Here is a 25,013-nt window from a genome sequence, read left to right as displayed (position 1 = left end):
GATTAACTACTTAACTTTGTTCATGATCTACGTTAGATGGAATTTGAATTCCGTTTGCTGTGACTTGGAATCATTTTGTAGTATTTATATTGGTTTATTCTAGCCTGAGTTTTGTGCTGTTCATTGTTTGCTTGATGTCCTTTAATTTTGTTCTGAACTGAGTTAATTGGAATTGAAGTATGTAATTGGCATAAGAGTAGATTTAATTTTGATCAGATACACCTTCGATGTTGTTGTGTTATTTTTCCGAACTTTTCATGTTATAGTTGCTGATGTCGTGTTGTTGTTGGTGTTTTCTTTTGTTTTTTTATTTTATCTTGTTGCAATTAATTAGTGACAGAAAGAGTAAGCGTTGTGTACCAAATATTAAAAGATGATTATGTGGAATTATGGAAAGCATTTGTCAGCGAGTTGCTGTATAGAAAAACGAAAAGTTGGTAAGCAACGGTTGCTTTGTTGAATTGGGTCCCTGCGCAAGTAGATGGAATTTGACTTCAAATCTGTGAAATTAATATAATCCACTTATAGTAATTATAATCTTTTCTTGTTGTTATAGTTATCTTTTACTTGAGCTCACAACTATAACATGTTTTGGGTAGACGTTTCTGTTTCTGAAACGGGAAAATCCTTGGTTTTTCAGCTGCTGCCTCTGCATTTTATATTGACTTTAACCTGTTTTTTTTTTGCTTTTTTTTTTCTAATGTATGTGTTTTTTTCTGTGCAGGGGTTTACCTTCATGACCCCACTGCATTTCTTGCAGCTGTTGATCCTACTCTTGTAACCTGGTTGGAGGGTAGTGTTAGATATCAAACCAGTGGCATTACACGAGGTCTTACAATACTGTACAACAAACAGAAAAGGTGTTGTTATGCTGGTTTGAAATTTATCTTAAACTATTTGCATTTTGATAAAAGAGATGTCTTGGAGCAATGGTTGAGTTATCTTTGTATGACCTTAAGGTCACGAGATTAATTCGTGTAATTGGTCATGGATGCATTTATTATGTTAGACTGTATAAATTACATCCTCTAGGAATGGTGCTTTTGCACGTGGTTTTTTTTTCTTTAATTTTTGCAGTTTAATCCAGTATATATGAATTCGTTACTTGATATAGAGTAAACTTTTCCAGAATTGCAAAGGGTAAGATTTGGTAAGAGTTTGAAATGTATTAGACATAAGAATGCCACACTCTTCTTGTTACTAGCTGATGTTATGTATACCTAATAATCATCTTGCATGTTAGAGGATGAGATCCTGAAAACTGTAACTATATGAACTCTTTTCTGAATCTTGGGCACCGATATTATAGTACACATTTTCAACTAGACAGCATACTATATTCAGGCAGTGAGGATATTATATGGAGTACGGACTATGACATTATTTTGACTCTTTCATTCCTCTGATTTATTGTATTTAATGTAGTTTTACTTATGCTTTTACTGAGAAAAGAAATGATATTTAAAAATAAAAAAAGGTGAGGGGAACCTGGGACATGGATGCGTCTTAAATTGATACTCCGTTGTCTCTTATTTGAATTGTGTAGAACATAGATTTATTGAGGACTCCATCGAATTGTTTATACTAGGAAAGAACAAAGTATGGAACTGAAGTCTGATTTATATAGGCTTGGATGAAATAAATGCACATAATTTTTGGATATTCTAAATAACAGTTTATTATTGGTTAGTGATGTATTATGGGATAAATGTAGTTACTTGTATTAACTGAACTAAATGCTATACATGTTGAATCTGGATATGATTTAATGCTAATTATTATGGATGTTTAGTTTTAGTTTGAGTTAATATCTTAACTAAAATAGGACAACTTTGTAATTAAATATTTTTATAAGAGGACTGGATATATAATTTCTGTAAGCATTAAAAAAGTTAAGTTATATTTTTTTATTATTTTGCAGAAACTCAATGCACCTCAGCCCCATTCCTCTCTGAAATTGAAAGAAAAAGGCAAATCAAGCTCTACCCACCCATTTACCCAGCCCCACTGCCCGCAGCACTGCAGCCACACTAACCACCGCAGCCACCTCAATTTTGGTGAGAATGTCATTCTATTTCGTACAGACCATTACAAATGAAATTCTAAAGTGATGAAATCATTGATGCTCATTTTTTAAAAAAATTAATCTAAATATATGTTGTTATGCTTAGATCTTTAAGATACAAAGAAGATAGTCAACCAAATGAGGGACATAAAAGTAAATACAATTAGATGGATTGTATTAAAAACTTTTAGTTCCTTAAAAGGTGTTGCTGTATTTTATTTGAATTAGTGGTAATTTTTGTAGTCTACATATCTGTGAAATGTTAATTGTGTCGTGATGTGTTTGTTTATTTTTTATAAATTGGAGGTGTATCTTCGTTTTTGGGAGATGAATCCGTCGGATGGCGATTTTTTCGGATCAGACTCCGATGTTGGGTTCCCTAGTGGAGACGATCTAGAATTTTTAGACGACGATTCAGAGGCTGATGAAGATAGACCTCAAGATAAGAGAATAGCAAAGCTGTCACAAGAATATATCATGCAACTTCAGTTTACAGATGAGGAAGCTGTCTATCGATTCTATAAGACTTATGCAATGATGCACGGTTTCGCTGTGAGGTTGGATGAAGTCAGACGCGATAGTGATGGTTCCGTAATTATGCGCCAAATTGTTTGCAATCGGGCGGGCTCAAGAAAGGAAGAGGTTGAAAAGGACGAAAGAATCAGGGACCACCGACCCCTAACTCGAAGTTGTTGCCCGGCTAGAATTCATGCAAGACTAGATACAAAAATTCAGCAATGGAAGGTTGTTTCGTTCTACGAAGAGTACTCTCATGAATTAGTTGCTCCACTCGACGTTAGCATGATGCCTGAGTATCGCACATTCAGTGTCTCGGATAAAGCTCAGGCAAAGAATTTGCACGACATAGGCATCAGGACCTGTCACATCTTGGGATACTTGGCTGCTCAAAAAGGTGGATATGCAAACTTGCCATTCAACCAAAAAAACATGTACAACCTCATTACTCAATATAGGAAGGAAAAGGTGAAGGGTGGTGATGCAAATGCTGCAATAAGCTATCTGAGAGGTAAAGCTGGGAACGATTCTTATTTCTTTGGCAAGTACACATTAAGTAATGAAAATCGATTGGAAAATTTATTCTGGGCTTATGGGACTAGCCGCATTGATTATGAGTGCTTTGGGGATGTATTGACATTTGATTCGACTTACAATAGGAATGTCTACAATAAACCACTTGTTATATTTTCTGGTAGCAATCATCATGGGCAGACCGTCGTATTCGGTTGTGGTCTTCTTGTTAATGAGGATATTGGTTCATAGAAGTGGCTCTTGGAAACTTTTTTGGAAGCAATGGGGAGTAAACACCCTACGGCAGTTGTCACCGACGGAGATCTTTCAATGAGAGAAGCAATTAAACAGGTCTTTCCTTCTGCAACACATCGACTATGTGCATGGCACTTACATAGGAATGCATGTGAGAAGGTTAAGAACAGTGGATTTCTAATGGACTTCAAGCAATTGATTTATGCCAATGTGAGTGTTGAAGAGTTTGAGGTCAGGTGGGAAGACATGGTGGCCAGGTATAACTTATCAAGCAACTCTTGGGTCGTCCAAACCTATGAGATGAGGAATCTATGGGCTCTTGCATATTTGAGGGACCAATTTTTTGGGCGAATCAGGACAACATCCCAGTGTGAAGGGATTAACTCTCTAATAAAAGCATATGTGAGAAAGAAAGATACCCTTCTTGAATTCATCAATAACATGGAGACCGTGGTTAGCCATTACAGGAACAATGAAAGAGTCGCAGAGTTCAATAGTAAATATACCGCTCCAGTACTTGTGACTTCTTTGCCGACACTTGAAGATTTTGCTGCAAAGACTCACTCGTAACATGTTCCAGGAGGTCAGGAAGGAAATTGAGGGTGCTTGTGCAATGAATACAGAGTTGGTAATTCAGGATGGTGAAAAACTATACTTCAAGTGTAACATTTTTGGAGTGCCAGAGATTCATCATGTGGTTGAGTTTGACAGAGTTCGGGGGATTCTCCGTTGCGAGTGTCTGTGGTTCAAAAATAGAGGAATTCCCTGCATGCATATATTCACCTGCCTAAAGCACCAACACATTGAAGTTATTCTAGAAAGCTTAGTGTGCAAGCGTTGGACGAAGAATGCGAAGAGTGACTTCATGAAGTCAAACGTCGATGATCCAAGTGATTCTGATAAGGTACTAAAGTGTCGTTTGGGTGTGTTGGGTGTTGAGTGTTCTAGGTTGATGGATTTGGCCTGTAAGAATTCAAGTGATTTTGTCGAAGCAATGAATAGTGTTGTCGACACAATTACAAAACTCCAAAAGTGAGGTGAAAATCCACGTAACGCTAACTTAGACGATGACTGTGTTGGTGACCCATTGGTGGTGAAGAGTAAGGGAGCTCCCAAGAAAAACTCAAAATTCAAGCAACAGAGAAAGTGTTCAAACTGCGGTGTGACAGGGCACTACAACAAAAGTTGTCCTAATGCTCCTGGTAGAATCCCAAAGGAGCCAGTAGACGATGATATAGAAACGAATATCAGCAGCATCCTCCCTAAGGTATCTCATACTATAACTATGTCTAGACATTTGTTGTATGCTAATCTGTCATATTGTGTTATGGATTTATAAGCTATGTTACTCTCATGCATTTGTAATGGACTGTGGTGTTTGCTTTGTGATCAGCACAAAAGACATGACAGTGTGAAAAATCAGCATAAGATGGAAAAAGATAGGAACATTGGTGGTGGAACAGCACCAACCTCAGCAGCTAAGTCGGCTTTTATTGATCAAGTGAAAACTTCAAGTCTTGGTCCCAATATCCCGGTTTGTGCGTCTACAAGTAACGAAGAGTCCGGGATGGGTTCCATACCAGCTGGGTCTTCTGTTGTGGCCCCTGAAACTGGAATGGCAGCTTGAAGATGATTCAGATTTTTGGATGATTGGTTATTTCGTTCCATTTACTAATTACCTTTTATTGATGATTGTATAGTTTGCATTCATTGATTGAATTGACATTTATTGAACTAGGAAGATTATGTCATTTTGCTCATTTACTATTAAATTTGTAGAAATTACTTTTCGACTTATTCTATCAATAAACGAATTTGAGCTTAATGCTAGTTCATTTGAAGTGTCCCCATGTACTGTAGTAAGTAATTACGTATACGGATGTTAACCACCAAATTATAACTACGAACGCTAACTCGTGTCTTCTATTTACTACCGTGTCTTTCCCCCTTGCCTTTGCTGCGTTTTTTATTTCTATAATTATATTTCTCTTTAAAAAAGATATTCATGTTCAGAATGACTATGTTAGTTTTAAAAAAGAGTTGAATGCAGGCCAAGGTAGCTACTGAGGAGTTAATCATTGTTTCAGATAATTTGTGGGAGAGATGCAAGATTCTGTTTACCCCAACTGTAGTTAAGGGATATCCATTCTACCTATATTGACAACTCACATTTGTATTTATATTATCTTAACAGGTGGATACCTTCTTCTCAGCAATACAGGGCTTCTTGGTATTGTTTGCTTATGCCTCTCTTGGTGAGCATTAACATCTATCTTACTTTTGCCTTCCTCTGATGGTATGGTAAACTGTGGTCTTGGCCATGCTTTTGAGAACCATTCTATATTGTTATGTTTGGCTAGAAGATAGTTGATCTGATCAACTGCTTGGTTTTTTTTGTGGCTTGCAAAACCTGACTACTGAATAAAGAAAAAGTGATTTTGTATGAGTTCTATTTTTTATACAAATGAAATAGCTAAAAGCTGACTTCTCCCTAGAGATACTCTTTATCAGCTTCTAAAGATGAAGAATCTGAATTTTTTATTTTTTTGTTTTCTGTTTTTGGGGGATATTCTGACAATTCATATTAAAATTATTTGTCCCTGCACCGCAGTTTTTGAAAAGCATAAAAACCAGAGGCTTTGATTTATGGAATGACAAATTCAAATTTGAAGGGTTGTAACTCGGAACCTCCGATTTGAGGTTTTTCTTTTTTCTTTATTTATAAGGCTGGAAAATTGCCGGGTTAGTGTTGAGGTTTTAAAATATAAAATAATTAAGAAGCTCATATGGTCTAATTTGTTTCTAACCGTTTTACAAATTTCACACCCCAACATAACACATAATGAGCCAATAACAACCTATAAGTATAACACCAATGTTTCCTCAATATGTAAATTTAAAAGTGGAAAAGGATAGTATATAAGTAGTAACAAAGGAATACAGGATGAAAATACATACTTTTTGCTATATGACAATCATATAATGTTACAAAATGGCAATTTGGCAACCAAAATAATCAGCAAACCTCAGCTGATCAACACACTGAACAATCATTTTATTGGTTTTTTTCCTTTTTCCAACTGAAAAATTCAGGTCACCTCACTACCTTGCCAATAAATGAAATCATATACTGCTATTACAACCGAAAAGAATGACAAACTTACACCATAATACCCTAATAAAAGATTTAAAAATTATACATATAACAATGCCTTCTAGAATGACATCCCAACTTCATTCAAAATTGACATGGAAATGAAAACATGATCCAATCTCAGCAACCATCAATGAGCTATTCAAAGCAGCATGGAGGGGGAGAAAATAAAAAAGAATATGAAAAAAATCCCTACAATCAAAGAGATACAATGTCATCATTGACATTATATAAATACAACTTAACTGAAAGGATTAGAAGAAAATAAAATATTGAATTATATGCACTAACATGCAATCCAACAGCAGTAACAAAGTCTTATTCTACTAGGCGAGGTCAGTTACGTCATGGAATCTGACAATGACCAAAAATCAAATCGTCATGAAGAATTATGTCATTTCAGAAGCCAATCCTATTTTGCACATAACTATGCGATGCAATCCCTGGTTTCTGCTTTACTCTTTCTGTTTGTGATTGATATTCTCTTATAATTTTCAACTAGGTAAATGCCCGCGCAATGCGCGAATTGTTGTACCAAATATATAGCATTTAACTTTATATATATTTGTAAAGAACAAAGACACATATTTTAATTATTCATAATTTTAAAAAATCTAGTAAATAAAAAATGTAATGCTGATTTCAATTCAACAAATTATTTTAAAAAATTCTTATGTAATGTATCTTTTAAAAACGAATTTTATATAATATTTTGCAATGTCAATTTTAAAAAAATAACAAATTACAGTAACCAATTTATATTAAAACTAATCCAATTTTACGAAAAATAATGGATAATTTTATGATTCAAATCAATAAATTTATTTGTAAAAACTACAAAAGTTATACCTTTTTCTTTATATAAAATTATTAGAATTAGTGCACAAAAAACATAAATATATTTTTGGCTTCCTGTTTTATTAATGCTTTATATATATTTAGTTAAAATATATCAATCATGTAAATTCTCAATTAAGTCGGGTCCTGTATTAAAGTTTGACGTATACGAGGCCATGAAATCCCTCAAAATGTTTTCATGTCGAAATGATGGAACATCAAATTGCCACCCATCATACATCTCATTCCATGCTTGCACCATCTCGTCAATTTTGAACCCTGTGATTATTAAAATTTAATAATGTGTTCTTAGTGCCCTGAAATAATTGAGACTCAAAATGGATGTGAGTCTTAAACATGATGGCTAATATTTTTTCCTTCACATACCTCCAAGTGCTGTTGTATTAGAACTGTGATTTTTTATCATGACGCCAATGTCGGACGAAGAATCTCTAGCTAGTTCTAACTTTTCAACTGCAACCTCCAAGCATTCCTCCTATGTGGGTAGGCCTAGCTTATATTCCACAACAGAGCGCTCATACAACAACGTTCCCCCTAAAAGATATACCTGTAACCTCATCTTTGAAGCCTGCTCTTCGGCTTCCTCTGGAGAAACATACCGGAAAAGATTATGCAAATCCATTTTCTCTAACTGGAGTTGTCGAATTTGGATAATCCATTCAAACACTGCTTCTCAATCCCTTCCCACATCAACATGCCTTTCTCCATGCTATCCTCTGCCTTGTTATAGTACTGCAAAACCTCTTCAGAAGCACCAATGTCCAGGTCCTTATTGGTTGCCACCGAATAACACCAATGAAGCTTTGCTTGCTCAAACTGCTGATACCCAAGTGTAAGAAGTCGTTCATAGAAGTCGGGTTTGATTCTCACGGCCTCTTCGTATCTCGTTTCTGCTCTTGTGTACTCAGTTTGAGCCCAGTCATATGCAGACTTGATACTCTCCAAAGACTCTCTTGATCCATCCTCTGCAAAGGATACACGCTTCCTCGCCCTAGACATGTGAACATTCCCCCAATTAAACAATGCCGAAGCTGCCATTTCTTGAAATTTATCAGCTGCAATTTCAAACAGTTCTTGAGCATCATCATCCAATGCAGTATCCTCCATTGCTTCGGAATATAGCTTCATTCCAACCTTGTGAATATATAGATATGCATCAGAGTCAAATCCAACAGGGTTCTTGAACAGCCTTGCAAACTGGACAAGCCAGTCCTCCATAGTAATCACCCGGTTTGCTACCGGTTTGGCTCTTTGCCTAGCTACATTCTCTATATCCTCACCTGATTTGCTAACATAAGTTGGCACCCCACGTCTGATGAGAGAACTTTTGCGTGGTCTAGAAAATTGCGGATAAATCCTCGTTGCAAGTATAGTTTCTAAACTTTCAAAAGTCCCTTCATACAAACGTTTTGGGTGTCACAAGTAACAAACCCCTTTAGAAATTGTTAACCAAGTATTCAAACCTCGGGTCGTCTTCTCAAGGAACTGCGAGGAAGTATGTTCTTATTATTGGTTATAAAGGTTGTAATCGGGGTTTAGAAGGTGAGAAGCAAGTAATTTAAATGACAAGTGAATTAAATGGCAAAAAAATAAATAATAACTGTAAAGCAACCTTTAGTAAGGTAGAGAAATTAGAGGTCCAACTTAGTTATCTCTCTCAACAATAATGAAAGTTGAATCTAAACCCCACTTGGTCAACCTTTACCAGGGCAAAGAAAAGTCAAGGGACTAATTAAATTGACTTTTGAATCCTAATTATTTCCTCAGAAAAGGTTGGGATTATTCAAGTTCAGCTCAATTAGCAAGATCACGATTATCAATTATGTTGAGTTTAATAACTGTTGAGTTACTAAATTCTTAACCAGAACCAAAAGGGGAAAAAGTAAAATTGCTGGAATAATAAAGAGGTCCTTAGATGGGAAGCAATGGTAACTTAAATCAAAGAGAACAATCATAAACTGAAAATACCTCAATTATCATTAATTCAATTAACAGTCTATAACATGAGAGAATTCATAAATCAAATTATAATAATCAATTCAAATGTTGGAATAAATAAATAGAAGTAATGCTAAAAGAACATTAAACCTGGGATCCAGAGTTACTCTTAAAACAAGAAGAAATCCTAAATCCTAAAGGAGAGAGAGAGAAGATCTCCCTCTCAACTAAATTTAAATCATTGAAAGGTAAAAATATGCAAGCTCTCTTTGAATGGAAGCATTCCCACACTTTATAACCTCTGGGCTAAGCTGTCTGTACTTAGATCTGGGCCAAAAAGGGCTTCAGAATTCACTGGGGGCGTATTCTGTAATTTCTGGTGCGTGGCCTCTGTCACTCGTCCGCGTGGGTCACGCGGTTGCGTCATTCAGAGCTTTTCCTTGCCACGCGGTCACGTCAGTCATGCGACCACGTCATATGCGTTCTGCTTAAGGCGCGCGGTCGCGTCAGTCATGCGGCCGCGTCGCTGCTGATTCGTGCTTGGCACGGGATCGCGTCATCCATGCGATCACGTGGATACCAGTTTCTTTAAAGCTCCGTTTTGCTTTCTCCTTCCATTGTTGTATGTTTCCTTTTCCATCCTTTAAGTCATTCTGCCTTAGAAAATCTGAAACTACTCAACACACTAATCACGGCATCGAATGGAAATAAAGGTAATTAAATTAATCAATTTTAAAGGTTAGGAAACATGTTTTTCACAATATGACATAATAAGGAAGGGAAAGTAAAACCATGCAATTAATGTGAATAAGTAGGTGAAGAGTTGGATAAATCACTCTAATTAAGCACAAAAGAACTCATGAAATATGGGTTTATCAACCTCCCTACACTTAAACACTAGCATGTCCTCATGCTAAATCCAAGGTAAATAATTAAGGTTAAAGTGATGGAATGTTATGAAATGCAACCTATGCTAAATGCATCTACCTAATGAGTCATGCAATTCTAATTCATTCACTTATATATAAAGCCTACATGTAGTCAAGTTATTTCACATTCTCAAGGAGATATATATATATATATATATATATATATATATATATATATATATATATATAGCTAACCCTTAAATAATAAAGCATTTTAGCAAATGAGATGGGAAAGAAAACTTTGTACAAACTTGCAAAACAATTAGTAATTTAAGTACAGATATATGTTGATGAGTTATAGAACCCTTACTGGATTTTGTGTTTACTCTCTAGTCACTCAGTGTTTATTGGGTTTATTCACTCTATTTCTCTTTTTATTCTTAATTTCTATAGCTTTGTTCTTCATCTAACCAATCAACAATTATAGAATATAGTCATACCAAAACTCATGAGGTCTTTAATTAAGGTTGTAATGGGGTCAAGGCAAAGGGTAAGGATATATGTATAAGGTTAAGTGAGCTAATAAGTGAATCCTTAATTAGACTAAGATCTCACCTAACATACATATTTAGTAAAATAAAATTTCTGTACCTATTTTCCCATATTTCCCACTTATTGTTACATGCTCATGTTTCACTTTTTATTTTATTTTTTTTATTTCATGTGCATTGTTTTCATTGGGGAATTTCCTTTTTGTATTCCCTCTTATTTAGATGCTGAAAAATAACTTTTTTTTAATGCACATGATAATTAAATCACTTAGATTTTCTCATGAGCATGCTTCCCAAATTTATTTTTATTTCTCTTTTTTTTTTTAACTTTCCTACCTTTTTGTTTCTATCACTCATGTTCCCAAAAGGTTTCCCACATTTAACTCTATTCATGATTTTCTATCTTAAGCTAACCAAGGATTCACTTGGGATTTTCTTTTGTTTTTATGCTTAAGGCTAGTAATTTGGCTAAATAGAATAAAGGGGTTTTAATAGGCTCAAGGGGGTTAACAAGGGTGATGTAGAAGGCAGGCTAATTTGGGGTGAGTGAGCTAAAATCAATTGATGGCCTCAATCATTCTCTTGGTATGTATCTATTCTATATTCTATAATTGGACATATAGATTAAAGCAAAGGAAAGAACATCAGAATAAAAAGAAATGTAACACACAAAAATGAAATTATGGTTTGAATGCAACCATACAATTTAAGCTCAAGACTCACAGGCTGTGTGTTCTCTAACTCAAGCATCATATATTAATTATATATATTGTATGCAGGTTTAGTTAAAAATTCCCATTATTCTCTTGAAAAAATTATTTAGGGTAGCTTTTAAAGTTTTAATGTTCCTCCTTGATGAAATGTTGTCAACTAACATGTAATGCTATATATACAAGGTGTGGGTTGTTTTGATTCTGTTAAAGTTTCTAGTTTACTTTCTTTTTATATTTTTCTATTTAAACTATACTATCTTATGCTAAAAAGGGTAAACTATGCTAATTAATCCACTAATAAATCAGAATTGCAAACTAAACTAAATGACTAAAATGAGCTAAATAACTAAAATATGAACAAAAAATGCAAAATGCAGAAAATAGAGTAAAATACACAAGTAGCAATGTATAAGTACTCATAAAATAACAATAAAAGAAAAAGAGAAAAATACAGAAAAATATCCAAAATAAAAGAAAAAGTATGTAGTAGTTCACCAAAATAAACGCCAGAGATGGCGACCTCCCCACACTTAAAATAAAGCATCGTCCTCGATGCTCAATCAAGCCGGGTGTGAAGGAGTGTCATCACTGGTAGGGATAGCGGCTGGGGTCTCTGTGGCGATGGTGAGCTGAGAGTCTGGCTGCTGTAGAGGGGGGACTGACTGGATCGGGATCTCCGGATCTGCAGTCTCTATCTGGGGCATAACCTTCTGATGCGAGGCAGCCTGCTCTGTGGCTGCCTGCTGATGAGTCTCCGCCTGGGAATGAGTCTCCTCCTCGTGCTCATCCTCCTCCTCCTCTGATGGCTTTGAAGGGGTTTCGGGCTCGGAGGGGATGTCGGCGCCCTGTCTGATCATCAGCTTTAGGTGGGAATAGCGACGCCTGCTGCGGCGCTCCAATCTCTCATACCGGCGCCTGTTACGGCGCTCCATCTGATCAAGCTGGCGGAATAGACGGTGCATGAGGCGATAAACCGGCTCAAAGGCGGGTGGAGGTGCAGTGGTGGCAGCAGGGGCAGCTGGGGCAGCTGTGGATAAAGAGGGTCCAGCAGACGGAGGGGCTGTCTCATCAGGAGCAGTGATAGGTGGTGGTCTGTAGCCCAAGGCAAGGAAGTTCCTGCTGTGCGGGATGATCTTCCTGCAGTCCGCTGCTGGTGGTCGCTCATCGGCATCCTCCCAAGGCACATCAGCCTGACGGCCTAGCCGTGTAACCAGATAAGGAAAGGGGAGGGTGCCTAGAACGTGGGCCCTGGCCATATAATGCCGGATAAAACGAGGCAAGTACAGGTCTTTACCCTCCAGAACACACCAGAGGAGGGTGATCATGGAAACCGGGATCTCAGTCTCATGAGTACTCGGCATCACATAATTGCTCAAGATCTGATGCCATAGCCGAGCCTCATCATTTAAGTACACTCTCTTGATCCTTCGAGGCATAGTGGTGTTCTGACCCATCTCCCAAGGAACAGTAGGGTCGAGAGCAATCCGTGCCTTCACAGCATCCCAATCAAACTGCATCTGGCCCATGTCCTCCTCAGCCTGTGCATAATCATCTGGCTGATCGGACTTGGCTGGAAGCTGGAGAATGGTCTCTATGGCCTCCTCAGTGACCAGAATTTGCTTTCCCCTCAGGTTTACTGCATCAAGGGTAGTAAGGTAGTAGTTGCAATAGAATTCCCTGACCCAAGATGTATTGACCTCTGTCAGTGATCTCTCCAGAAAGAGCCAACCCCTTTGCTTGATTTGCTCAATAGTGTATTGCTGGAGGGCTTCTGGAATCTTCAAGGTACGTTCCAGGTATAGATTTCTGGAGTCTGCAAAAGTCGGGTACTTCAGCTCACAGTACCGGTTTGCAAATTTTATAAGATCAGTCGAAGGGAGCAGCTGGTCAGCTTTTTCTTGCTGTGTGAAGTTCTTCTCCCGCCATGATGAATCGTGCATTAGAGCAATGATGGACTGGGAGGAATCTCCTCTCTTGCGCTTGCCGGTGGCCTTGCCTTTGCCTTTCCTTTGTGAGGCAGACATCCTGAAAAATAGAAAACCAGGAATGGATAAAAAAATATAGGAAAGCAAATAGGCAATTAAACAAAGGAAACTCAAAGCGGTAAGGGAAAAATAAAATAAGGAAAATGAGTAATTGGAATGGGATTGAATTAATGTTAAATGGAAAGAAAATAAACAATATGCCATGGTTAGAAAGTTAGAGGAAAGTGAAAATAATCAGAAAAGGGATCAAAAGGGTTAGAATGGTTAAGATTTGAAAAAGAAATTAGTAAATTAAAATCAGTGAGTTAGGAAAGTAAGTGGCATAGAAAAAAATTCCATATAACAAGGATTCACAGGTAAGAATATAAGTACTCATAATCGAATAAAGAAAACAGGGTGATGCTGATTCAAATAGAAATAAAGAAATCAGAAATTGGAATCAGTGAATCACAAATGCATGTTAAGAACCAGGAAATCAAAAGAGGAAAAGAAAGTGGCCCTAGCATTCATGAAATGGTTTGGGGAAAGCAGAATAAAATAGAGTTGCCAAACCAAAACAAGAATGAAAACAATTTTTAAAAAAATTTGGGCAGCACTCCGGCTAAAAATGGATTGTCCCGGAAAATAAACAGCAATCAGATCAGTTCATATGAATTAAAAGAAAGCAAGCTGCATGTACATAGATATAAAATAAACATAAAAACTCAATGTAAACAACAGCAACATACAAGAAAGCAGCATATGAAACATGATTATAGCAGCAACAGATTTGCACATAGGATAAAACAGAAGTAAGAACAGTGCAAGTAAACAGACCTAGATCCACTAACCACAGCCTAAGCTACCTAACAACCAAAAAATCCACTACAACATGCAAGTCTAGCTATCCTAATCATGAACATAAATGGAATAAAAAAGTGACAAACAGATAAAAAAGGTTGCGTGTTGCGGAACCTGGTAAGCGGAAGGGGTGAAACAGAGAAGAAGGTGGCTGCGGCGGCGTCCGGCGCGGTGGTGGTGCACGGCGACGCGGTGGTGGCGAGGGTGCAGTGGCGGCGAGGGTTTTGGGTTGGTGATAGAAGAAGGGGGTGTGGTTGGGTGGCGGAGAGGGGGGGCACGGCTGGGTGGCGGTGGTCGCGGAGGCAGTGGTCGCGGAGGCAGTGGCGGAGAGGGGAGGGGGGAGGAGGAAGGGAGAAGAAGGGAGGGGGGTTGGGGCGGCGGCGTACGGGGTGGCGGCGGCGTCTGGGTGGCCGGCGGTGGCGGTTGGGTGGTGCTGGGTGGTGTTGGAGGGAGAGGGAGCAGAGAGGAAGAAGAGGGTTGGGGGTGGGGGGGCTCACGACTAATAGGGTTCGCGGGCTGGGGGGTTATATTTCCGAATCCACGCGGCTGCGTGGAGCACGCGGTCGCGTGGTTGGGACGAGAATGGGAGTGACGCGATCGGGTGGGGTGCGCGATCGCATGAGAGGGGGGAAAGAAGGGTGACGCGATTGCATGGGTCGCGCGATCGCGTCGCTGGAAGTTGTGCTAAACGCACGACTCTAGCGCCATTTTAGCGCAACTCTCTGTCTCCTTTTGGGGTGATGTAAAATCCATGCGACGCGATCGCGTCGCTTATGCGGTCGCGTGGGATTGGTATTGGGTAAGTGACGCGATCGCATGGGGCATGCGATCGCGTGGGCTAAATTGTGCGAAACGCACAAGGGCCGCACGATTCCAGCCCAACTTTCTGTTCATTGGATCCTTACGCCGATATATATATCACGCAGCCGCGTGGGTCACACGGTCGCATGGGTGGTGTTTTTCGCGATATGACGCGATCGCATGGGGTATGCGGTCGCGTCGTGCAACCCCTTTTTTTTTTAATATGCTTGAAAAATGCAGAATGCAATGACTATCATGAATGCTTATGCGTGATTCCAGGTTTAATAAATTAAAATGAAAAAGGAAAAATGAAAACAATTAACAAGAAATAAGTTGAAAAAGAAGCGGCCATACCATGGTGGGTTGTCTCCCACCTAACACTTTTAGTTAAAGTCCTTAAGTTGGACATTGGAAGAGTATCCTGTTATGGTGGTTTGTGTTTAAATTCGTCCAAAAATTTCCACCAGTGCATGGAATGCCAATAGCCTCCGGGGTCCCAAACTAGGCATGTAAAGCTTCTGAGCAGCTTCAAATAAATTTTTAGGCTCCTGGGGTAACAAATGTCAGAATAAACCTCAGGGTTCCAAGCCTTGCGTTTAAATCCGCCTCCGTCTTGGTCTACATGTCTCCATCCGGGCGGTTTAAAAAGTGGAATCTCACCGTGGTGACCAAACGTTCTCTGTGATCCATGCAATTGAGCATGATACCAATCCGTGTACTTCGAGGTGAAGCGTGGAACCTTATTGAACCTGGTGCACCAGCTCTGAATACGAGCCATTTCCCTCTTACTCTTAAAGCCGCAGAGAGCTCTAAGCTGGCCATCTGTTTCAAGCAAACCATATTCAAGTGAATAAGTAAAATTATAAGTTAAGGATTGTACCCACTTGAAGCTTGTATTGGGTGGTAATGGCCTTGGGATAGGTGTTTTTGGTGGTTCTGCAAGTTCCGTTTCCTTGTGTTCTTCTATGAATTCTTCCACTTCCTTACAAAGATTTTCAATTGTATCTGTATCTTGGTCAAAGTCTTCTATGTCTTCCTCATCACTCGAGTCATAGATTGGAGGTTGAGAGAAATCTACCTCCGCATCACTTTCATATTCACTTGGGGAAGATTCTTCGATCTCATAGAATTCACTTGCGGACGCAAGTTCATCACTAGGAGAACTAGACTTGTGATGATCATCATCAAGGAAATTTGCTTCTTGGATTATTCCGTCTGATTCTTCGAAAACGACTTGCCTTGGAGATTGTACGGTATCCTCCTTAGCATTAACTATGGCATCTTGGACGGAGTTTTCCTCAATTCTGGATTCCCAAGGAAGTTCAGCATCGCCTAGATCTTCAACCAACTCTTCTTCTTGAACAAGGACAGCTTCTTCCACTTGTTCTAGTACGAATTCATTCTCTGTCTTGTCCACTGGAGTCTCTAATATTTCTTTCATGCTACGCTCTTCGTCGGGCTGTCCACATGGAGCTGTGGTTGATCCTTGTATATTTGAGCGCCTGGTGGCCCATTGAATTAGTGCTTGCTCTAGTTGTTGAACGGTTGTTTGAAATTTAATTACTGTTTCTTTTAGGCGATCCTTTGCTTCGCGGTTTGCCAGACTTGGACATGATACAAAGGAAGGTGGTGATGATTGGGAACGATTGGATTGGTTTTGGGGTAAGGAAGGATCATATGATGGCGAATGGTGAAGAAAAGCTTGTGAGTGTGGTGGTTCGAGGTTATGTTGAAAGGATGGTTCATATGCACGGGGTGGGGCTTGTTGGTAATTACAAGGTTGTCCACCATGTCTTTCAGCTGGGTATGCACGGTAGAATGGTCTCTGTCCAGGATATCTCGGAGGGTGTTGCTGCCAAAAGGGTTGATTAGATCCTCTTGGTTCCATCCATCCTTGATTGGTCTGACCTTGATGCACATTCCTGCTGTAACTTCCGTTTCCTTTAATAATATTAGAACCAAACTCAAAGCGAGAGGGGTGAGAGTTCATAGTAGCAAATAAAGATAAAAAAGGAAAAACAAAAGTAAATAAACAAGCAAAAGAAAAATATTTTACAATAACCAATAATAAGGCACACGTTAGCAGTTCCCCGGCAACGGCGCCATTTTGATGAGAGAACTTTTGCGTGGTCTAGAAAATTGCGGATAAATTCTCGTTGCAAGTATAGTTTCTAAACCTTCAAAAGTCCCTTCATACAAACGTTTTGGGTGTCACAAGTAACAAATCCCTTTAGAAATTGTTAACCGAGTATTCAAACCTCGGGTCTTCTTCTCAAGGAACTGCGAGGAAGTATGTTCTTATTATTGGTTATAAAGGTTGTAATCGGGGTTTAGAAGGTGAGAAGCAAGTAATTTAAATGACAAGTGAATTAAATGGCAAAAAAAATAAATAATAACTGTAAAGCAACCTTTAGTAAGGTAGAGAAATTAGAGGTCCAACTTAGTTATCTCTCTCAACAATAATGAAAGTTGAATCTAAACTCCACTTGGTCAACCTTTACCAGGGCAAAGGAAAGTCAAGGGACTAATTAAATTTACTTTTGAATCCTAATTATTTCCTCAGAAAAGGTTGGGATTATTCAAGTTCAGCTCAATTAGCAAGATCACGATTATCAATTGTGTTGAGTTTAATAACTATTGAGTTACTAAATTCTTAACCAGAACCAAAAGGGGAAAAAGTAAAATTGCTGGAATAATAAAGAGGTCCTTAGATGGGAAGCAATGGTAACTTAAATCAAAGAGAACAATCATAAACTGAAAATACCTCAATTATCATTAATTCAATTAACAGTCTGTAACATGAGAGAATTCATAAATCAAATTATAATAATCAATTCAAATGTTGGAATAAATAAATAGAAGTAATACTAAAAGAACATTAAACCTGGGATCCAGAGTTACTCTTAAAACAATAAGAAATCCTAAATCCTAAAAGAGAGAGAGAAGATCTCCCTCTCAACTAAATCTAAATCATTGAAAGGTAAAAATATGCAAGCTCTCTTTGAATAGAAGCATTCCCACACTTTATAACCTCTGGGCTATGCTGTCTGTACTTGGATCTGGGCCAAAAAGGGCTTCAGAATTCACTGGGGGCGTATTCTGTAATTTTTGGTGCGTGGCCTCTGTCACGCGTCCGCGTGGGTCACGCGGTCGCGTCATTCGGAGCTTTTCCTTGCCACGCGGTCGCGTCAGTCATGCGGCCGCGTCGCTGCTGATTCGTGCTTGGCACGCGATCGCGTCATCCATGCGATCGCGTGGATACCACTTTCTTTAAAGCTCCGTTTTGCTTTCTCCTTCCATTGTTGTATGTTTCCTTTTGCATCCTTTAAGTCATTCTGCCTTAGAAAATCTGAAACTACTCAACACACTAATCACGGCATCGAATGGAAATAATGGTAATTAAATTAATCAATTTTAAAGGTTAGGAAACATGTTTTTCACAATATGACATAATAAGGAAGGGAAAGTAAAACCATGCAATTAATGTGAATAAGTAGGTGAAGAGTTGGATAAATCACTCTAATTAAGCACAAAAGAACTCATGAAATATGGGTTTATCAACGTCGCATGGTTTATCATCATAAGATGGTTCCTGTGAAGGATCCACTTCACAGGAATATAAAGTCTAATTGATCCCAGCACATTACCGGAACTTTCAGCTAGCCTTAAATCAGCAACATTGGTTATTGTAACAAAATCACTTCTCAATCCTTATACTTCACAAGAACACTCTTCAATTGTGGAAACCGATCCTTTATTGTATCCCTTATCATTGTCAAACTACAATTCACCGGCAGTTGCGCCCATCGTATATCCTCTCCAAATATGAACTTCACTGTCCTTGTAACCGCAGTTTCTCACCGCTTAACAGGTCTTGCTTCCAAATTGTGTTTCTCAGTTGGGTTCTTGACCACTTCCTTATCCTCATCCTCAACATGACTCTTCACATTCTCCTGCACATGATCCGTTTGCACCACCTCCTTGTGCACAACCTCCTTATCCTCTTCCATCTTCTCGTCACTTTTCTGGTGATGACCTTTCTTCTTCTTTAGATTCTCCTTCACCACTTTTCGCAACCGGGCAACTGGAGGCTCTGCGATTGTAGCCAAAGCAATCTCAATCTCATCTATACTGATGTCTGAGTTGAATTATTTCCCTTCCATTGTAACGCCAATATCTTTCTCACATTAACATTACTCTTGATTGAAAATTGACAATAAGGATCGACATATAGGGAACTACTTATTCCCTATAAATGAGCCTTATGTATTACGAAAATGATCACCTCTAAAACATTGAATACCACATTAGTATTTAATTGTTCCTTGACCACGGAATCATATGATATATTAACCTGATATATGAGGCGGCATGATATTCAGGATGAATAAAACAAATTCATTATATGGCATTATACTTTATCAACATAAAAAAATAATGATATAACATACGATCATAGGAGTAGAGAATCAGAAGACCTGCCTGCTGCAGAAGCATGACTCCACAACTCATAATAAAAAATCAGCCAAAATCTGATAATTCCATAGCAGACAACCTCTTGAACTACCTGCCACAAGCATGATAATGTCAAATTGTGATACTAAATTGATGGACTACGACAAGTGTCAAAACTGAACACAAGAATTGGGATGAACAAGAAGATACTAATCAAAGTACAAGACCTAGTTGAAGAATCATTGTGAGATTCAGCACCTTTACCTAGGGTTACACGATCGGACACAAATTCGGATCGGTCAAGAATAATTTTAAGGAACATCTCTTAAAAATGTTCAGCCATCTTAATCTGCAAGAGGACGAGTCCAATCATACTCTTAAAATTCTTTTTCTTCTGCTTAACACAAAATAAAATCCAATTTACCTCATCATTGTCGAATTCTACAACTCCAAATGGAACAAATGTGGATATAACAGATCTACGATGAGCAACATGAAGATCAATTTCCAGTTTCTCAGCCTCTGCTGGAAGACATGGCATGATGAATAGACCAAACTTTTCGTAAACCCTATCCTCTGGAAAGGGGCAAAATTTTATGTAGTATGAGTTGAGATGAACAATTTTCTCTTATACTTTCCAAGACTTTCTAAAGGGAGAAGAAACTAACATCTAATGTAATTCTCCACTTGACTTGTCATCTGAAAAAAAGGGGGAAAAAGTGAAATACGACAGCAATTCAAGGAAGAGAATAAGAAACCCACTAACCTAAAGATCAGTCCGAGAAGAGGGCCACTATGAACAGCGATGACCCTCGGGGGAGCAGATGTCGTTGCCAATTTGCAGGAAAGGCTGAAGATAGGGTCACAAAATTGGGTGAGTGCTTTATTTTTCGCGGGTTTGGGGCTATCGGGGTTTTTGGTTTGGCGGGTGATGTGTATTTTCGGAAAACGAATTCCAAACACACAAAACTCACTGGCAAGTGCACCGGGTCGTATCAAGTAATAATAACTCACGTGAGTGAGGTCGATCCCACAGGGATTGAAGGATTGAGCAATTTCAGTTTAGTGGTTGATTTAGTCAAGCGAATCAAGATTTGGTTGAGTGATTTGTGATTAACAGAATTTAAATTGCATGGAAAGTAAAGGGAATGGGTAAATTGCATGAAATTAAAGAGAACAGAAAATAAAGTGCTGAATCTTAAAGAACAAGAAATTAAATGGCAGAAACTTAGAACGCAAGAAATGTAAATTGCAGAATCTTAAAGTGCAAGAAATGTAAATGGCTTGAATTGTAAAGGGAATTGGGAATTGGATTTGTAGAAATTAAACAAGGAAAAGAAAAATTCAACAAACAGGAACGTAAAAGATGGATTCAATTAAACCGGATCTTAAATGAAACTAAGAATAAGCTTGGTGTGACAACGAAATAAGGAAATTGAAATTGAAAGCTATAGATCTCAGGATTCAAGAGACTAGATAGCCAAGTCTAGATCTCACTGCCTTCCTAGATCCAGCAAGAACAATTGCAAAGGAAATAAAGAAATGTAAATTGCAGAAGAGTAGAAGCCAAAGCAGTTAACAGAAATGGAAATTCAATTATGCAGAAAATTAAATGAGATCTCAAGGTGAGATTGAAACAGAAGTTCTTCAATTCTCCACCCAAGATCCGAAACAAGAAAAGTAAAAAGTGCTCAAACAAGAATAAGGAAGAAGAGAGATCAATTCTCCTCCCTAATTCTCTTGAATTCTAAAAACAACAATGCAAAAATGTCAAGATGCTCTCCACTGTAAGTGTTCTGAAAATTCTCTCCGAAAAAGCTCTCTTTAAAACTTAAATCCTAAGCTATTTATACACTTTCTTCAAATGGTCTTCAAGCCTTGAATTGGGCCTTTGCTCTTGATGGAATTGGGTTGATAAAGGCCTTGGTTGATTGCTCTTGGAGTTGGAGAAAGATCCATTGTGAACCGGGTTGTAAATCATAAAAGCTTGAGTAAAAGTTTGAGGCAAACTTTTACTCAAGCTTTTTATACCAGATGGCTTCACTTGCTGCTACCAACGTTTGGGCTAAAGTTTGAGGTCAAACTTTTGCTCAAACGTTGGTCCCCTTGTGTATATGTGTGGCGCCAACGTTTGCCAAAAAGCTTGAGGCAAACGTTGGCGCAAGCTTTTCTCCTCCAGGGTGTGCAAGTGTGGCGCCAACGTTTGCCAAAAAGTTTGAGGCAAACGTTGGCGCAAGCTTTTCTCCTCCAGGGTGTTGGTTTTGTGATGCCAACGTTTGCCAAAAAGTTTGAGGCAAACGTTGGCTCCAGCTTTTCTCCCAAAAGTTTGAGGCAAACTTTGGCTCAAGCTTTTTTCCTCTGGAATGTTTTCAACTCTTCTAAAAGTTTGAGCTAAAGTTTGAGGCAAACTTTGGCTCAAACTTTTTGTTCTCTCTTGCTCCTAGCCATTCCTTCTTCCTTCAACCTTCTTCAAAACTCTTTTCACCTATCATCAATCAATCAAAACAATCAAAGCTATGCCCCAAATCATAAGATTGTGTTTCTTTCATAATATATGACAATTATAGCATAAAATCTCATGAAAGTGCATGAATTCATCCATGGTTGATTGAATCAAAGGAAACATAGAAATCTACCCAATTGGCTTGCTTATGGCTTAAGAAAGTGCATAAAATCAATTGAAAACAAAAGAAAAAGGCTAGTGAAACTAGGCTAAGATGACTTGTCATCACAATACCAAACTTAGAGCTTGCTTGTCCCCAAGCAAGAAAAGAATTATTGAGAAGAAAGAATGAAATGGAAGAGGATGTTCATGCTAGCAGAGTATTATTGGTAGTTCATGGGGTTTTATGTGGATAAGTAAACACTCACTTCTTATTGATTTTTAGGCCTAGAAAGTCTCCTTCAAGCATCAAGCAACACACTGCTATGACCTCTCATTATTCATTTGTCCTTGACTATTGTTTTTCTCTATAAGCTTTAGTTCAGTGTCATGTGTAACAAGTTCTTTTCTTTCTTTATACTTGACACATTATTCACTATAGACACTTGGCTCACATTCCTTCTTAAAACATTGATGCCCAGCACCTCTTTGGGTTACTAAATGCCTTGTAGTTAGGTTGCTCTTGATAGTGGACTTTCAGCTGATGATCCCGGGTTAGTTAACCCAAGTCACCGAGTGTTGATGCACTCCAAAGAACTTAATAATCCAAGCAGATCCTAGTACAAAGACACCACAGGCATATATTCTAAGGTTCAAGCTATTGGTGTCTAGCTTTACTTCTTTTTTTTCTTTTATTCTATTGCCAGTTTTTGGCCTTTTTTTCTGTTTGTTTTTCTTTTTAACCAAGGACTTTTATTTGATTGAGATTCATAGACAGTAGGCCACTTTCTACTTAGAAGGAGACATCCTAGTTCTCTTATGCACTAAAAGTGAGCTATCATACAATCACACATGCATACCACTACTTACTTTTATTGTACTTCTATCTAACAGAGAACTATCTCACTTCACATTCAAACATTTCTTTTATTGAATTAAAGATGCAGAGGACAAAGCATGCTTTTTGTTAAGTGAAAGTAAACACACAAGCACACACTTAGACTAGCTTACTTATTTTAAGAAAATTGATTCTACTTGTACTAGATGAACACTTTGGCAAGATATAAATCATGGCATCTCTCAACAGCTGAAGTTAAGTATAGATACAACCTAGTGGTTTGCAGTTCTTTTATCCTTCTTTTTGTTGATCCCCTTTTGAGTCATGGTGCATTATGTCTTCAATTGGTGGTTAGTTCCCTGCATAATTCTCAAAAGTTGCTTGCTTCTCAAGCCCTTAGGTGACTGGTTATTATGCATGAATTGAATGCGGCTTTTGGATTTAAGTTGGTGTGGGAACACCAAACTTAGTTCCTTGCCATGTTTCTTATGCATTAAAATAACCATATGTGAAAACCTAAGTCTTTGCTAAAGGTAATAAAACTAAAAACTAGAAACAGACAATGATTAAATGATTTATCAGATTGCTTGGAGCTAGTAACCCTTTGTGCAGAAGGTGAGAATGTGCTTTTAAATGAGATTTTGGTGGAACACCAAACTTAGAATCCTTTATTCTCCCTTAAATTGTTTTGGTGTGAAACACCAAACTTAGCTCCTTGCAATACATACCAATCATTTAACCTTTTTATTGAAATAGCTATGAAAAGAAAATTACCTCAGGTTGGGTTGCCTCCCAACAAGCGCTTCTTTATTGTCATTAGCTTGACATTGGGGCTTTCTTTTATGGTGGTTGATGATTGTAGTGCCTCAACTTGTCTCCCCTGACTGCGATCCTCCTCTTTGTTCCTTGGTGTTCAATTTCAGCATGCTCTAATGAGAGTATATTGCTGACAGTGTAGTAATCATCAGTTTGTTGGCTTGCTCCTAGTTGTTGATAAATCAATTGCACTTTATCACCTTTGGAAAGCCCTTCTGTTGGAATCTTTCTGTTCTTCCAACCTCTTTTTGTTTTGTTTCTGTGTTTCTTCCTTTCTTTTGTTGATCTTTCTTCTCTGGCCGTAGGCTTACTTTGGAGATCTCTCTTCTTAGTGGCTAATATTCCAATATCCTCTTGAACTTCTTCATCCTTCTGCACAATCTTTTGCCTTGGGATGTTGTTGTGAATCACCTTGTTGCTTTCTTCCTTTAACTGTGATTCTTCCTTGTCGAGTTCCATATAGTCTTTCTTCTCATCACTGAACTGCGCTTCTGGTAATACTTTCAGAGTGACACTCTTATCATGCATTCTGAGAGTTAATTCTCCTTGCTCTACATCTATGATAGCCCTGGCAGTGGCCAAGAACGGTCTCCCAAGTATGATGGAGTCACTTTCATCCTCATCTGAATCTAGAACCACAAAATCTGTAGGGTATATGAATTTGTCCACCTTGACTAGAAGATTTTTAATTACACCCCTGGGGTATACCATTGACTTATCTACCAGCTCTAGAGACATCTGTACTGGTTTAACTTCCTCTATACGCAGCTTTTTCACCAAAGAGGAGGGAATTAAGTTAATACTTGCTCCTAGATCGCACATTTCCTTAGTGATGGTTAATTCCCCAACGGTGCAAGGCAGCAAAAAGCTCCCAGGGTCTTCAAGCTTAGGAGGAAGCCCTTTTTGAATCAAAGCCATGCATTCCTCAGTAAGCAGTATGGTCTCTTTCTCGTCCCAACTTCTTTTCTTGTTGATAAGCTCCTTCAAAAACTTGGCATACAGAGGCATTTGCTCAAGTGCTTCAGCCAAGGGAATATTGATCTCCAGCTTTTTGAAAGTCTCAAGGAACTTATGAAAATGTTGGTCCTTAGTCTCTTTGCTGAATCTCTAGGGATATGGCAGTGGAGGTGTGATGCTCTTTCCTACTTGCTGCTATCCCGGAATCACTTTTTTTGAACTGTGTGGTTGGTTGTTCTTCTCTTTGAGTTTCTCAGTGCTCTTGTTTGGCATCACAACTTGATCCT

At 38.3% G+C, this 25,013-nt stretch overlaps 1 protein-coding gene and 1 pseudogene across 1 annotated transcript; one reads left to right on the top strand and one right to left on the bottom strand.

The window, feature by feature from the left end:
- Positions 1 to 2,392: 2,392 nt before the first annotated feature.
- Positions 2,393 to 3,346, top strand: LOC112785651 (protein FAR1-RELATED SEQUENCE 5-like). The gene has a single exon (XM_025829099.1). The coding sequence runs from the start codon at positions 2,393 to 2,395 to the stop codon at positions 3,344 to 3,346; it is 954 nt and encodes a 317-aa protein (XP_025684884.1).
- A 4,109-nt stretch (positions 3,347 to 7,455) lies between these two features.
- Positions 7,456 to 24,228, bottom strand: LOC112785650 (protein PHOX1-like; annotated as a pseudogene).
- Between the last annotated feature and the right edge of the window lie 785 nt (positions 24,229 to 25,013).

This window comes from Arachis hypogaea, chromosome 20 (genome assembly GCF_003086295.3).
Source record: "Arachis hypogaea cultivar Tifrunner chromosome 20, arahy.Tifrunner.gnm2.J5K5, whole genome shotgun sequence".
NCBI classification, from domain to species: domain Eukaryota; kingdom Viridiplantae; phylum Streptophyta; class Magnoliopsida; order Fabales; family Fabaceae; genus Arachis; species Arachis hypogaea.
The sequence above is the reverse complement of the archived record's forward strand: the minus strand, read 5'-3'. Positions and strand labels throughout refer to the sequence as shown.